This window comes from Tenrec ecaudatus, chromosome 16 (genome assembly GCF_050624435.1).
Source record: "Tenrec ecaudatus isolate mTenEca1 chromosome 16, mTenEca1.hap1, whole genome shotgun sequence".
Lineage (NCBI taxonomy): Eukaryota > Metazoa > Chordata > Mammalia > Afrosoricida > Tenrecidae > Tenrec > Tenrec ecaudatus.
This window is the reverse complement of record NC_134545.1, coordinates 14,809,182-14,823,017: the sequence shown is the minus strand read 5'-3', so window position 1 is coordinate 14,823,017 and position 13,836 is coordinate 14,809,182. Positions and strand designations below refer to the sequence as shown.

The 13,836-nt window shown below is 61.1% G+C and overlaps 1 protein-coding gene across 2 annotated transcripts in view; it reads right to left on the bottom strand.

The window, feature by feature from the left end:
• RBM19 (RNA binding motif protein 19) overlaps positions 1 to 13,836 on the bottom strand; it is a 73,071-nt gene that overhangs the window by 14,208 nt on the left and 45,027 nt on the right. For both annotated transcript variants that reach the window (XM_075534082.1, XM_075534083.1), the window contains exon 22: positions 8,429 to 8,534. In XM_075534082.1, coding sequence (XP_075390197.1) covers positions 8,429 to 8,534 — 106 coding nt within the window. The remainder of the gene's footprint in view (positions 1 to 8,428; positions 8,535 to 13,836) is intronic.

The following is a 13,836-nucleotide window of genomic DNA, read 5'->3' as shown; positions in this document are numbered from 1 at the left end:
CAGAATCCCTGGGGATGCAAACCAAGGGTGAACGCGCCCTGGCTGCTCACAGAAAGGGTGGGGTGTGGAATCCGTTCTGGGTGCCTTGGAAGAAAGGTCTGGCAACACAGGTTGCAACCAATAGCTGTTACAGACGCAGCGGGGCAAAGTTCTTGTCTCGCTGCGTGGGGCTGCCCCATGAGGCTGGGGCTGCCCAGTCCCAGTCTGCTGGATGGCAACCCACCAGCCCCGGAGGCCTCTGTGGACCCAGCCCCAGGTGACCCCCTAGTCTAGTCTCTGTCTCGGGGACTTGCCTGTGCTAGAGGGTTCTTGTCAGTGGAGTCTGGGCTCCAGTAGAAATGCTCCCGTGGGGCATGGATGTCACAGAGCTTAGGGAGCTGGGATCTGGGGCCACCTTGCCCAAGTTTGGGGTGCTTCTCATGACTTAGTGCCAGTTAAACCACCTGGGTGATAGGAACCTCACCAGCCCTCCGGCCTGAGGTTCGACAGGGCTGCAGTACGTGCATACAGGTTTCCTGCTGCTGCTGCAGGCTCCACGCCTGCAGTCCACTCGCAGAGGGGGGACTCCCTGGGGAGAGGGCAGGCCCTCCGCAGGGGTTGGAGTGTCCAGGTGGCACAGTGGTTAAGCACCTGGTCACAAACCGCAGGTTTGGAGGCTCCGACACAGCTCCTGGAGAGCCTAGAAAACCCATGGGGGCTTCTCCTCTGTCACAGGGTCACCGTGGGTCAGCCCAAGACCACCACCAGCAGGAGGCCCCGCGGGACACAGACGGCTAACACACTCCGCTGCCAACTACAAGGCTGGGGCCTCCAGCCCAGCCCCCAGGGGCACCTGAGAAGAAAGCAGGCCCTGGAGAGTGTGTGGAGCATAGGCGGCCTGAGGCGGCCTCACCTGGCCTGGCAGCAGTGAGGCCCCTGGATGCTCTGTGCTGGGAAGGGGGCATCACACGGGGACTTCCGGAGCTTGGCCAGTTGCGGGCCCCACTCTGAGCCTCTGTCTCCTCCTCTGTCCAACGGGCCTCACTGCGCGCCTTCAATGCTGGCACCAGGGGAGGGCGTCGGCGGTGTGGAGCTTGTAACCAGCAGACACGCAGGCAGGCGTGCTTCATCCTCCGCACTGCCCCAGGGGGGCCAGGTGCAGCAAACTTTCTCCATCCATTTATTTTTTTTCCCCTAAACTTTTAATTTAAAAACTCTGCCTGGCTGCCAGCAGAGCTGCTGCCTGTCTTTTCCACGCAGATATAAAACTGCATCTGGACCCTGAGCCGAAACGGCCCGCTCAGAGCTTTACAACACATGCGCGCTCAGCTGGTGAGGCGGGGGAGCCGCCCGGCCGAGAGAGAGGAGCCGGCGGGACGCCTGGCACAGCCACGGAGATGCCATCCTGGTGCCAGGGCCCCCGGGGACACTCATCTGCGTGCCCAACCCACCACTCAGCAAGATGGGAAGGCAGCCCCGAGAGGTGGGTCCAGGCATCCCCCGCCGTCTCCCGACCTCTGCTGCGACCAGCACGCTGTTCACTTTTTCCTCGACCGAGAGTCCACCACACACTGCTGCTGTGGCTGGGGGCCATCGGGATGCTGCCAACCCACCAGCAACCCACCCTACAGTCAAGCAAAGCCCTGCCCCTAACACTGCTCCCATGCCCGAGCCCACTGCTACAGCTATGGTCACCCACCCTGTCAAGGGCCCCCCCACTTTTCAAGAGAGATGTCCTTCTCCAGGGCCTGTGTCAGCCATCCCACACCTGCCCCCACAGAGAGTAGACGGACGGCCCACATGTACAACAGCCGCCCCATGTCAGCCGCAAGGTACCAGTCCCCCGATGTGACAACCGTGGCCCCCCACCTCACCAGGGGGCTCCCTCTACTTCACACGGTGCCATCTCTGGCCTTTCCAGAACATTCTGCTGTGAGCCAGCCTCAGGGCTGCCGGGGGCTATGTCTTAGCGGCAGACCACCAGCCTTTCTTCCTAGTCTGTCTGGGTCGGTTGGCTTTCCCGGAAACCATCCACCACCCAGCCCTGGCTTGTCCAGGAAACTCCTGCGACATGCCTTCCAGCATCATAACAACACGCAATCCCCGTGGCACAACACGCTGACAGACATAGGGTTGGGGGGCACTGACACGGCCCAGACGCAACAACCTCACAGCCCCCTCCCCCAGGCGATTCTGATGCATGGCAACCCTACAGGACCGGATGGCGCCTCCATCTTTATGGGCGCAGAAAGTCCTGTCCCTCTCTGGCAGACTGGCAGGCTCAGCCCCGACCCTGTGGTTACCACCCAACGTGGCACGAACGCTCCGGGCTCTTAAGAAGGTGGCTCTGGAGCGAGCGCTGTGGGATCGTGGGCAAGCTGCTTGGCCCCTCTGAGTGCAAGAGGGGCAGCAGCCAAGTGGGGCTGGGAGCCTTCTAGGCCCGGCTGAGCCTGGCACCTGGGCGGCTGCCGGCCAGGCGCACCACACGTCCTCCACTGCCATTATTACAGCGATGCCCGTCCTTGACGTGCTGTTCTCACGGAGAACAGGGAACAATGGTTGGTAGGACACAAAGGAGCTTCTGTATTCCGAGTGAGCACAGTCTGTGGGTCTCCAGGAACAGCAGCGAGAACCCCTCCCAAGTTCGAGTCCCTGTAGGTTCACAGGAAACCAGGCTGCATCCCTGAGTGGCCACTCCCCGGGTGGCTGGAACGGGGTGGCCTCAAACTGTCGCCGGCAGCCTGGGGACAGTGCTTTGCAGCTAAAACCAGCCTTGGACAGTCCAGAGTAATCACATTCCATTCAAAGGGTTTAATGAGAGCCAGTTATAGTGGCGACCTCTGAGGAGGGGCTGGGGCAGAAAAAGACATAACCCTGGGCCTGTCTGCGGGAGACACTGAGGACCAGGACAGGACTAGGGGCACAGGAAGGCCGGGAGAGGACAGGGCAGCCACAGGCTCCAGTCTCTGGTCTGTCCGCTGGCTACCTTCTGCCCACCTGGTCCCAAGATGTATCCCAACCTACCCCCAGGGAAATATTCTCACTTCTCTGCAGGCTTGGTGCCTGTGGACACCATAGGGCCTGGAGGGGAGAGGGCCGTGAGGATGCCCCCAGGAGCTTCCTGGCCCCTTTGTTTCTTCCCCAAACCCCAAGAGTCCAAGCACCCGGCCTGAGCCGAGGTCCATATGTCTATAGCTTGGCCTCTTTCTCACATTTCCTTCCAACCTTCTGTCCAGGTGACCAGCTGGCTGGGGGTACAGACACACAGAAAATCTCTGTCCAAGCCCTGCTCTGGATGGCCTGATGTGTTCACTCTCTGTTATCCTCAATGGGAGGACCCACCCTCTTGCACCTTGGGTCTGGAAGTGCACGGTGTGCTGGGAACGCCCCCCCACTCCAAGGGCCCAGCAGGCTGGGGCTCAAGAAGCAGCTAGTTGGTGGGGATGGGCTGTACTGCGCTGAGCAGCAGTCACTTGACACCCAAATGAAGGTGACAGGCCCTGATAGAAAGACTCCTGGTCTGACTCAGAAGGAGCAGAGGTGGACGTGGGACCAGGGACCTGCCCAGGCTGAGCAAGCGGCTGCTATCCACCTTCGTGAGCAGGGGCAGCAGTGGTGGGTGGTGGTCGGCCAACTCGGCTCTAGCCCAGAGGGACACCTCACACTCGGGCCACTCTGAGGAGTGGTGGCTGGGATGAGTGTGCTCAGAATGGGGGAGGTGACCGGGTGGGTGGCCTGGCCCCTCACAAGCAGCATGGCTGGGGGAAGAGGGCAGCGAGGCAGAGGACTGATGTGCTGCTGAAACACGGAGCGCGCGGCCAGTGCTCTGGGCCTGCTCGGGCTGCCAGGGGCTGGGCTCCCATCTGTCTGTCACGATGGCAGCCGAGATGGGAAGGCTGTTCAGCTCATGTCCACAGCCTGACACGAGTGCATATCCTACAGAAGCCCACCCCCTCTCTGATCTGGTGGACGATGCCCGGGCAGACAAGTCCTCCCCCAGGCTCTCGGACTACACGCATGCCAGCCAGGTCAAGCCCCTGCCTCAAGACGCAGGGACTGGGATCAAGTCACATCGAGTGGGCAAAACCCTCTTTAAGGCAGAGCGTGTACCCTCGTGTGCAAACACATAGGCACATACAACCACACATATGCTCTCCCTCCTCCCCCGACAAGTGAGGTGGGGACAAAGCCATTTCTGAAGCTGTTTTCAGTCACTGGCAACAGCGGGCTCTGAGTGTCAGGCCAGCAGCGTGCTAGGGCCAGCAGCTGAAGCTCCTACTGTGGACAGAGAGGTCAGCAGCACTGAGGAGGAGGGTTTGGCCATCTGCCCCGGGAAGAGGATGGCCGAGGCCGTCTGGCGGGCCCATGAGGTCCTGCCTCACCTAAGCCCAGGAAGCGGAGTGCCCACCGAGAGTGCAGCTGTGACTGTTCCCAAGGTAGTGTCCTGGCCACCCCATTGCACCATGCCTGCCCTCCCGGCCACCAGGAGGCTCCAGTGGCACCTCGGTGACACGCTGGGCAGCCACAGGAGGGCTAGCACTGCAGATTCCCTCAACAGCGCCGAGGGAGGAAGGCCCAGATCTCGCCAGGAAACTGACCGCGGCAAGGCCCACTGTCACTGCTGCCCAACACCGCTGCCCTCACACCGAAGACAACGACGACACCACCACCACCACCACCACGTCTGGCCAGCTGTTCCCACCATGGACCTCCTGGGGTCTCCTGGGACGCTGGGTCCCACCCGGCCCCGTGGGAAGTAGGGAAAGAGACACCCAACAGTTCGAGCTGCCCTCGTTTACAGCGGCGGCTGGAACGGCTCTGCCTGCCAACGCTGACAGCCGCCACCGAGTCCCGACTGCTGCCCCCCCCAGTGTTTATTTAAGCCAGCACATTGCTCTGCTAATTGGATAACATTCCATGTGAAAATAGACCTTTTAGAACAACAGCAGCGGTGGCAAATAAAAACAGCTGCAACTGCAGAAGTACAAAGGGGAGGCAGGGGGGAGGGGACCCTGCGGGTGGCTGCTGGGGGGTGGTGTCCTGCCTGGCCCATCCTCCTCGGGCCTCTCTGCTCGTCCCTCTGTGGTCTGCTGGGGCTGGGAGGGGAGCAGGAGGCAGGCACTCCTGAATGGAACCCCAGTGGCTTAGCAGTGGTCTCAGCCAATGAGGACAGGCACACCTGGCTAGGAGTCCCCAGCTCACCTGCCCAGGTATCTGCTGCTGCTGGGGGAGGGTAGGGGCTGGGAACAGACACAGCAGCACCTGCTGGTCTGCCTCTGTGGGCCCAACTCCCTGTGATCCCATGCACCCCCCACACGGAATGCTGCTCTGCCCGGTGCCAGACCCACCATTGGCTGGGGCTCAGATTACTGGTCCCACAGGGTTTCCACGGCTGGTCTTTGGAAACAGATTGCCAGGCCTTTCTTCCTAGTCTGGCTTGGTCTAAACCTTCAGCCGTCAGTGCGTGCACTCAACCTGGCCTCCCTGACCGATGTGGGGGTGGGGCGGGAGGAGCTCGACAACAGAGAACCTGGGGGTGCGTGGACCGCCACAACTCTCTGGAGTGGGGCTGCCAACGTCCTTGGTGGGTGAAGGTGGTAGATTTCAACCTTGAGGCGGCCTGTGACTGGCAATTCCCTGTGAGTGAGGGAAGACCTTGGGTGATGGGAGAGGAGGGGCGGGTGCTGGGTGGGCTTAGCGTGCGCGACACACACACGATGGGCAGGTGGGGTCCTTAAGTCCCCAACTTTGGGATCAGTGACCTGTGGGCATCCCTGCCTCAGCCAAGGGCTGGCAATCACCAACCTCGGCCTGCAGCGACTTTCCTTTGGGCCTCTGCCTACCTCACTCCCCGCCTCGCCCCACCCCTGCCGTCCCGCAGCGGAGTGGACACATGCATGGCCTGGACTCAGTCCACGCACAGGGGTCCCCAGCAGATCTTTAACCCACCACCGTGAGCCATCCTGGCAGACACGTCACTGCACAAAAGGCTGCAAGTAAGGCTGTGGACCCAGGTCCCAACCCCGGGACCTGCTTCCCGATGCCCGCCCAGGGGAGGGCGAGTATGAAACGCCTGCTCATCATGCCTGGAGGCTCAGAGAACACCAGTGCTCTCCTGGGACTGAAGTTTTACGTCTGGGACGAGACGGAGTGTTGGGGGTGGGGGGGAGACGCATAAAGTGTCCTGGGTGGGGAGAATGTGCTCGCTTAATGAATGGCCACCTAGGGTCCATGATTGATGCGGGCGCATGGCCACGTCCCTGCCCCAGGTTGCCACTGTGTCTCCTGAACAGAGCCAGGGGCTGGCCTGGCCTCCCATCCACCTGAGGGGATGGAGAGGGGCTCTGAACAGCAGTGCGCTGCCCACCTTGTGCAGCTAACAGGCTGTGGCAGGGGGGAGGGGGGCACATGGGGGCCCATACAAACTGGGTGACAGTGGAGCCTTGTACCCGTGATGACCCTTGAGGGGCTTCCACCTGGGAGCCTCCCAGTTTGGTGGGGGGTGTGGGTTTGACCCATAGAGATTTAATGGAACACAGTCCAGTGGCAGACAGTGGGTGTCTGCGTTTAGGGCCAGAGCAGAGATGGGAGTGTGGAGGGGATTCGTTTGGGGGCTGACCAGGCCCTCACATTCTTCGACCCCTGCCAGCTGGGGAGGTGGCCAGGTGGGCGCCAGGGAGAAAGCACTACAGTGGGAGTCCGTTTGTTTCTCCCACAAATTCTCTTCCCTTCTGTCTCCTAACACTGCCCTTCCCTTCCCTTTCACTCCCGCCCCCCACGCCCTCAACAACCTACTGCCATCGAGCCCTATTCTGAATCAAAGCAACCTGACCCCCGCCCCCCACATGCTGGAGACAGAGAAGAACTGCACCCCGCCCCGTCCGCTGCCCCTGTGGGATTTCCTCGGCTGTCGGCTTCAGGAAGCGGGGAGCCAGGGCTTGCTCCCGTGGCACCACTGGACGTGTCAGAACAGCCACCCTTTAGGTAAGCAGTTGCATGCAAACCTTTTAGGCTCCGATTTCCTGGCTGTGGTCTCTAGTCTGCGTCCCTCGTGGCAGAAACAGCCACCTGCCTGCTGCGGAGGGAGCCTGGACCAAGCCTGGGTGGGAAACCGGGGGCAGTATTCCACTGGCCCAGGCCGGACAACAGCCTCCATCCTCAGAGTGGCTCACAGAAAGAAAAGCTTGGGGGGAGTGTGTCCAGGCACCAGGGCCCCAAAGCCCCTCCAGGGGGCAGTCGCTCCGGCTGGCCTGCCACGCCAAGAATGAGAGCCGTGTCCCTCTCTATGCATCTCCAGCAGCACGGTACCCCCCGCCCACGCTGCCCCCCCCCCGAGTTAACGAGATGATTTACAACGCTCAGATCTCCTTCACCCACAGGCTGAGCACGCGTCCCGCGGGTCAGCGCCGAGTGTGCGGAGCTCCACTCAGGAGACAATGGCTTCTTCACACGGGGAGGAGGAGAGAGGAAGCAATGGCGGCTTCCGGGGAGGTGAAAAGAGCAAGGGATCTTCGCAGGAGAGGCATGCACATGGTGGGCTCCTGCGTTCAGGGGGAAGGCTCTCTGGCAGCTGCCACAAAGGGCCCATGTCCCTGTGCGGGGAGGGAGAGCTGCTCTGTCTGCCCTGCTGAGGGGGTAGCAGAGCCAGAAAGAGCTTGGGGGCTTCTGGGGCAGGCCGGTGGGAGGTGGGGGGCTGCCGGGAGCCGGCGCTGTTCTCAGCCACCCTCCCTCCTCCTTCCTGGAGTCCCGAATGCAGGCCGGGGAGGGGTGGCCTCTGCCAGTCCCCACGGTGCCACACCGAGTCTGCGAGCACGCACCTGAGGCGCTGCCTCGGCCCCAGGCACCTGCCCCCTCGGGGGAGGTGACACTCAAGGCCACCTCTGATTCGTAGGCTGGCACCCTGAGATGGGCATGTGGTTATGGGGTGCTGGCAGGCGGGCGGCGAGGGGAAGGCTGCCAGCTGGGGGAGGGGAGCAGGTGTGCGGGCAGGCTGGCGAGCGTGGTAACAAAACAGGCACTTGAGCTCCCATGCAACCAGCCCCTGCCGAGGACAGACGGGGCTGGGGCGCTCAAGGGCCTGGTGCACCCCGTCTGTGCATGTTCCCAGGTCCCACAAAGAAGGCTGACTCACCCTCTGACGCTTCCCCGGGGGCAAAGGGGCCTGGTTTTCCTTTGAGGCGCTGTGTCCCAGAGGGGCGGCCAAAGGGCACAAAGGGAGGCCAGTGTACCCACCCAGCACACTCAGAGCCCCTGATGTGAGCAGGGGGGTCCCTGCCCGGATTGGGTCCCCCCCCATTTGGCTCTCACAGGTCTCCTGAATAGGTGACATGGGGGTTAAGGATTAAAGACAGCCTTTCCCACTTAACAAAACCTGCTCGGCTCCTTCCTCCCAGGGCACAGTGGGGGGCAGCATGGGGGTGGAGCCCCAGCAAGGCGCTGGGCGACTGACCTTTGCGTCCTGCTTGGTGAGGAAGTCAACAAAGCCGAACCCTCGGTGGGCACCTGTCCCGGCCAGCTTCTTGGGCAGACGTACCGTCTTCAGCTCTCCGAAGGTGCTGGAATAAGAGAATACCGAGGTTAGGGGCTGAGGCCAGCTAGCGGGTGCCCTTCAGGTTGTGCAGGACACACGAGCGCAGCATGTGTGCACACACATCCATGTGAGCTCAGGGCATATTCGACCCTCTCTCCCTGGGCCCGGCCATCTAGCTGGGCAGGGGAGGAGCTGGTCAGGCTGGAGGCAGAACTCTCGGCTCCTCTCCTGCCCACCCACCTAACCTGGCTGCCATCCGGGATGGAGCCCAGTCCCAGTCCAGTGTGCAGAGGTGACGTGGCTCCCACACACCTGCCTCTCCTCTGAGGGCCTCTGCTGGCTAGCCAGGCAGCCGGAGCCCATGACAAGGATCTTCCCAGCGGGGCTCAGGCCAGCAGAGGGTGGCGACCACCCCACCACCCTGCTCTCCTCTGCTGCCCAGGCATTTGAGGGCTTCCCGGACAAAAGGCCTGTGCTGTCTGCAGGCGGGCCCCTCGCCTGCCCATCTCCCTTGTGTCTGCTGATCAAACCTATGAGCGCAGAGTGCTGCTGATAAATATTTAACGTGCCTGGCGTCTGAGAAGAGGTGTTATTTTATTCGAAAATCGACACAGGCTGGTGTGCACTTGGACCCTCATGCAGGCACCTGCTGGCCTCAGAGACTGCGGGGCGAGGGACTGCCTGGGTGAGATACACCGTGAAGGCCGGCGGGTGTCCGCAAATGATGGCAGTAGCTTCATCGAGGCGGTGTCCCCCAGCCCTGCCAGCATGACGAGGCATCTGCCGGCCCAATTTCTGAAGGCAGCCCGTGCGGGAACGCAGCGTGATGAGGCCCGGGAGCCCATCTGCACGGCCCCTCCAAGCTCGGCTCCACCTCCTTGCGCCAGCCAGCTCGCTTCAGGCCAACTGGGGCCCGGTCAGTGGACCCCTGCGGGCTGGGAGACAGGCCAGCTCCCTGGGCGCAGAAGGCCGGAGCCCCACTGGCAGGGCTGGGGCAGGGTCACCAAGGCAAGGCTGCAAACCCAGCTCCATGCTGCCACCTACAGGCCAGCGAGGCCCATGGCAGATGTGCCGCTGCTCTGAACCAGGGCAGGTGGGGACTGAGTTTCCTGCAGACACTGCTGCTGGGGGTATGGAGGGGTGTGTGTGGTGTGTGTGTCTACCCCAGTGTAGACAGTGGCTGGTGCACCACCCCCCGTGGAGCACAACTGGCTGCAGTCATACTGTGTGTTTGGTGCCTTTTTGTGATGAGATGGTCATGGTGGTTGGGGTGGGGGTGGGGGCGCAGCACTGAGAGACCTATTGCACGTCTAAGTCATCAAGCTGTGTGACCACCCCCTGGGGCCACAGTGGGAACCAGACCTCCAGCAGGGGTTGACAGCAGGGATCCGGGGTCTGGCTGGCAGGGATTCCTTGCAAGTAGTTTTGGGGATGAACACAGGCAACCAGGGAGGGAGGCACACTGTTGATGCATTATTCCAGCCCTGGGGGTAAGGATTATGCCTGCTCTCTGGGGATGTGAAGAGGCCTGTGGGTTATACCTCTCTCTCTCTCTCTGTGTGTGTGTGTGTGTGTGTGTAAGGAAGGAGTAATGAACGAACTCGTGGGGTAGTGCACACAGCACCAACATACGTGAACATCACCCTGTTCAGAGAAGAGGAAACCAAGGCACAGGGAAGCGGGAGGGCATGCTAGCAGGGTTGGAGCCGGATGTTGATAGCAGACCTCCCCCCCACCCCAGAGGGTCCACATCTCCTTGCCTGCCCACAGCTACACGCCTCCATTGGGTGAGCAGCTTAGGGTCTGGAGAATGGAAAGGTGAAGAAGAAAGTGAAGATGGGGTGGGGGTGGGGAAGCAGTGCCAGAGGGCCTGGGAAAGTGTGGTGTCTGGAGGTGGGCGGGAGGGCCACAGTCCTCACTGGGGTTTCCAGGCAGATGTGTGCACAGAGGACCCTCTGTCCCCAAACCATGGTAGCTTCTAAAGTCCCACATCTGCCCTGAGGGTGCTCACCTTCTCTTCTGGAAGGAAAAGCTTGAGGCTTAATGAGCAGCTAGGAGAATGCGGGTTAGAATTGACAGGGAACTTCCTGACCCCCCCAATAACTGAGTTGTTGAGTTGATTCCAGCTCAGGGTGACCCCAGGTGTGCAGTCACTCCACGTCACTCCCCAGCAGCAGGGTGCTGGACCTGTCCTGTGAGGTACCCCTAGGTGGGTCTGCACTTGATAACTCAGCTGTGGGGTGCTGGGTGCCAGTCAGCCAGTGCCAACCCAGAGACCCCAGACTCGCTGGACAGGGCAGAGCCACCGTGTGCTTCACCAAGGCAGCACGGGGGCTGCGGCCAGCAACACGCGAGGCCTTTGAAATACAGTGAAATGAGAATACTGCAGGCCTGGGCAGCACAGTGACCTGTGCACGGAGACTGCTGCCACCTCTCCCGACCAAGAACAATGCTGGCCCCGTGGACGGCGCTGGTGGCTTTGATGGCCGGGGATCGTAACACGAGGCCAATGCTGCTGATCTCAGGGAGATACCAGAGGAGAATTAGAATGAGGGAGAAAGGGTTGGAGGAGGGAGAAATCGATGAAGTCCCTTTAGCTCCTTGGAGATAAGCGACATATAAATACCAGCCATTATTAAGGGTCCTATCTGCCAGCGAGGGCGCGAGGGCTGTTTCTGGAAGCAGCTTGGGGAGGGCCTGGCTTTCCAGGAGCGGAACTGGGTGCGGCAGGGCCAGGTCAGGGTCCTAGGGAGGAAGGGGTGTCATGGGGCGCCCTGGCCTCCTCCTGCGCCCAGGCTGCGGCGCTCGGGGAAGGAGTTGGACTCGCCCCCCACCGTGCAGATAATAGAAACCACAAAATAGCAATTACTGTATCCGAAGCTGTGAATACAGAGGACGTACTGGGCTTTTAAACAGGGCCCTTCTCGCCCCCCCCCCTCGCACGCACTTTAGTAACAAACTCACACCTCACTTTTCCAATTATTTCATTCACCTTGGGTTCACCAATTACTACCCCATGCCAGGCCCCCTCCCCCACGCCCGCCGCCGCCCAGTGATTAGTGCCAGCCCTGTCCCTTCTGACAACCGGAGTTTGTTGTCACGTTTCTAATTTCTTTCAAGGTGTGTGAGCGTGGGAGGGGGGCAGAGGGTGGGGGGGCTCAGAGGTGTTGCTGGCAGCAAGCCAATTAGTTGAGGCCCTCATAAACAAGTTGGGGGAATGCAGATGGTGTTTGCACACAGATCTGGGCAGACACAAGACCTGGGGGGCCCAGGGAGTGCAAGGGGACACACACACACACACACACACACACACACACAAATATATATATATATACCGGTGGTGCCGTCACCTGGCTGGAGCCGCAGTGGCCCAGGCTTGTGTGGGCTTGGAGTTTGGCTCTGCTACTGCACAGGGTGTGTGTGTGATGCAGCCCCCCTCACCTCAAACCCCTCCCCTATGAGAGTAATGGAAGCTGGGCGGGGGGGGGGGGGGGAGAAAGGCAGAAGAAAGGCAGGGAAAGGGGCCTGGCCCCATATCCTACCCGCAAGCACGCCGACACCCCAAGGAGCCTGGGATTTGGGTGTCCCCATCACCCTCCTTTGGAGCTGCAGCAGAACTGCCACGTCAGTCACGTGGGGCCGGGCTCGTTGGCATAACTTCTCCCACAGGCACCGGCGGCGGAGAGAAAAGGCAAACAAACAGAAGCGCTGCCCCAGGGAGTGGAGTTGGAACAGTGTGGTGGTGGGCACAGGATGAAGGGGGGTGGGGGGTTCCGTGATAAGGACGAGCTGCAGGCCTCTCTCAGTTCCTCCTGCAGGTGCAGTCACGCGACAGCGTTTGGTATCACAAAGCCTGTCAGGGACACTGCCACCAGTGCCCGGGGGCTCTCAGGAGCCCGCACAGGCAATGACCTCTCCATCCACCCAGGGCTTCCTGGGGCCTGGGAGGTGCTTGGCCACTAGCTGAGAGGTCTGAGGTTCATGCCCAGTCAGAGGTGGCTCAGAAGAGAGGCCGGGAAACCAACTTGCAAGTGGGAACCGCAGGGGCACGCACAGCTCCTGCTGCAGTCGGTCAGTGGTGGTCAGGCTTCCACCATCTGCCTTACGCACGAGGCATTGTGAGTCCCAGTTTACAGACTTGCAACTGAGGCTTCAAGAAGAGAGAGGTAACTTCGTCCAAGGCCACTCAGCTAGTCACAACTGTGCACAGGGGATGAAGGGACACCCCCCACCCTTCCCCAGGCACGTGGTTCTAGCGCCAGAGCCACAATTCAGTGGCCCACCCTCACAACCTGTGGCCCAGATTCCTTACTGACCCAGCCTGCCCTCAGGGGAAGAGCGCCATGGGTGGTCTCAGAGCTGGCAGAATGCCCTCCCCCCACCCACCGCATGCCGGACACAGGATGATTGGGATAAAGCAGCCACATACCCCAAGCCTTTAGGGGCTAGAACTGAGGTCCCACTGTCCTAAAGGAGGCTCACTCCCCACCTCCGATGCACACACGACTCCAAAATACCTCACAGTGGGTTTACTCCTTGGACTGTCAGCCACAAAGTCGTTCGAACCCACCAGCCACTGCATGGGAGAGGGGATTTCTGTTCCCATAAAGATTCACACGCTCGGACCTTGGCGGCACTGCTGCTGTTCTGCAGGGTCTTAGGAATAGGAGTCGACTCAGAGGCAGTCTCCTTACAGGGTCCTGTGTGGCCGGGGCACCCTGATAGGACCAGGTGGGGGTGTCCCATGCACTGACTGGACAGTTTTGTGGGATGGACTATGGCCTGGGAACCCCAACTAACCTGGGGTTGCACGCCCATCTGGGAACGAGCCGTTTCTGTTATGCTAATGAGGCCACACTCAGGGGTGTGCACTAAGCCAATCGGCACGGAGCAATAAACGGGCAGAAATAGGCAGCACAAAGCAGCTTGCACAGATGGGGCAAGACGGAGGCCAAGATGGGGGGAGACAAAGGCCTTCTCCCCAAGTCAGTGCCCTTAAGCCAGATGGGTGGGACAGGGGGATGGCAGATCTTTTTGGGAAAGCTACCTCTAGTGGGTTTCCGCTATGGTGGCACTAGGAAACCACTTGGCCGTTGTTGGCGGTTTCTGTAGAAGAGGCAGGCCCAGGTGGGGAACTGCAGCCGCAAGGGCTCACTGCTAAGTTCTCAGGAGGACTGGCCCTGGGGGGCTGCCCCTCAGTCCTCACATACATGGGGACCATTCCCTGCCCCAGTTTGTCAGCCATCTCCACGGCCACTTCACACAAACACCTCGCTGTCCATTCTGACTCTCGGTGCGCCTCCCTGGGCTCCTGGCCCGGGGCTCCG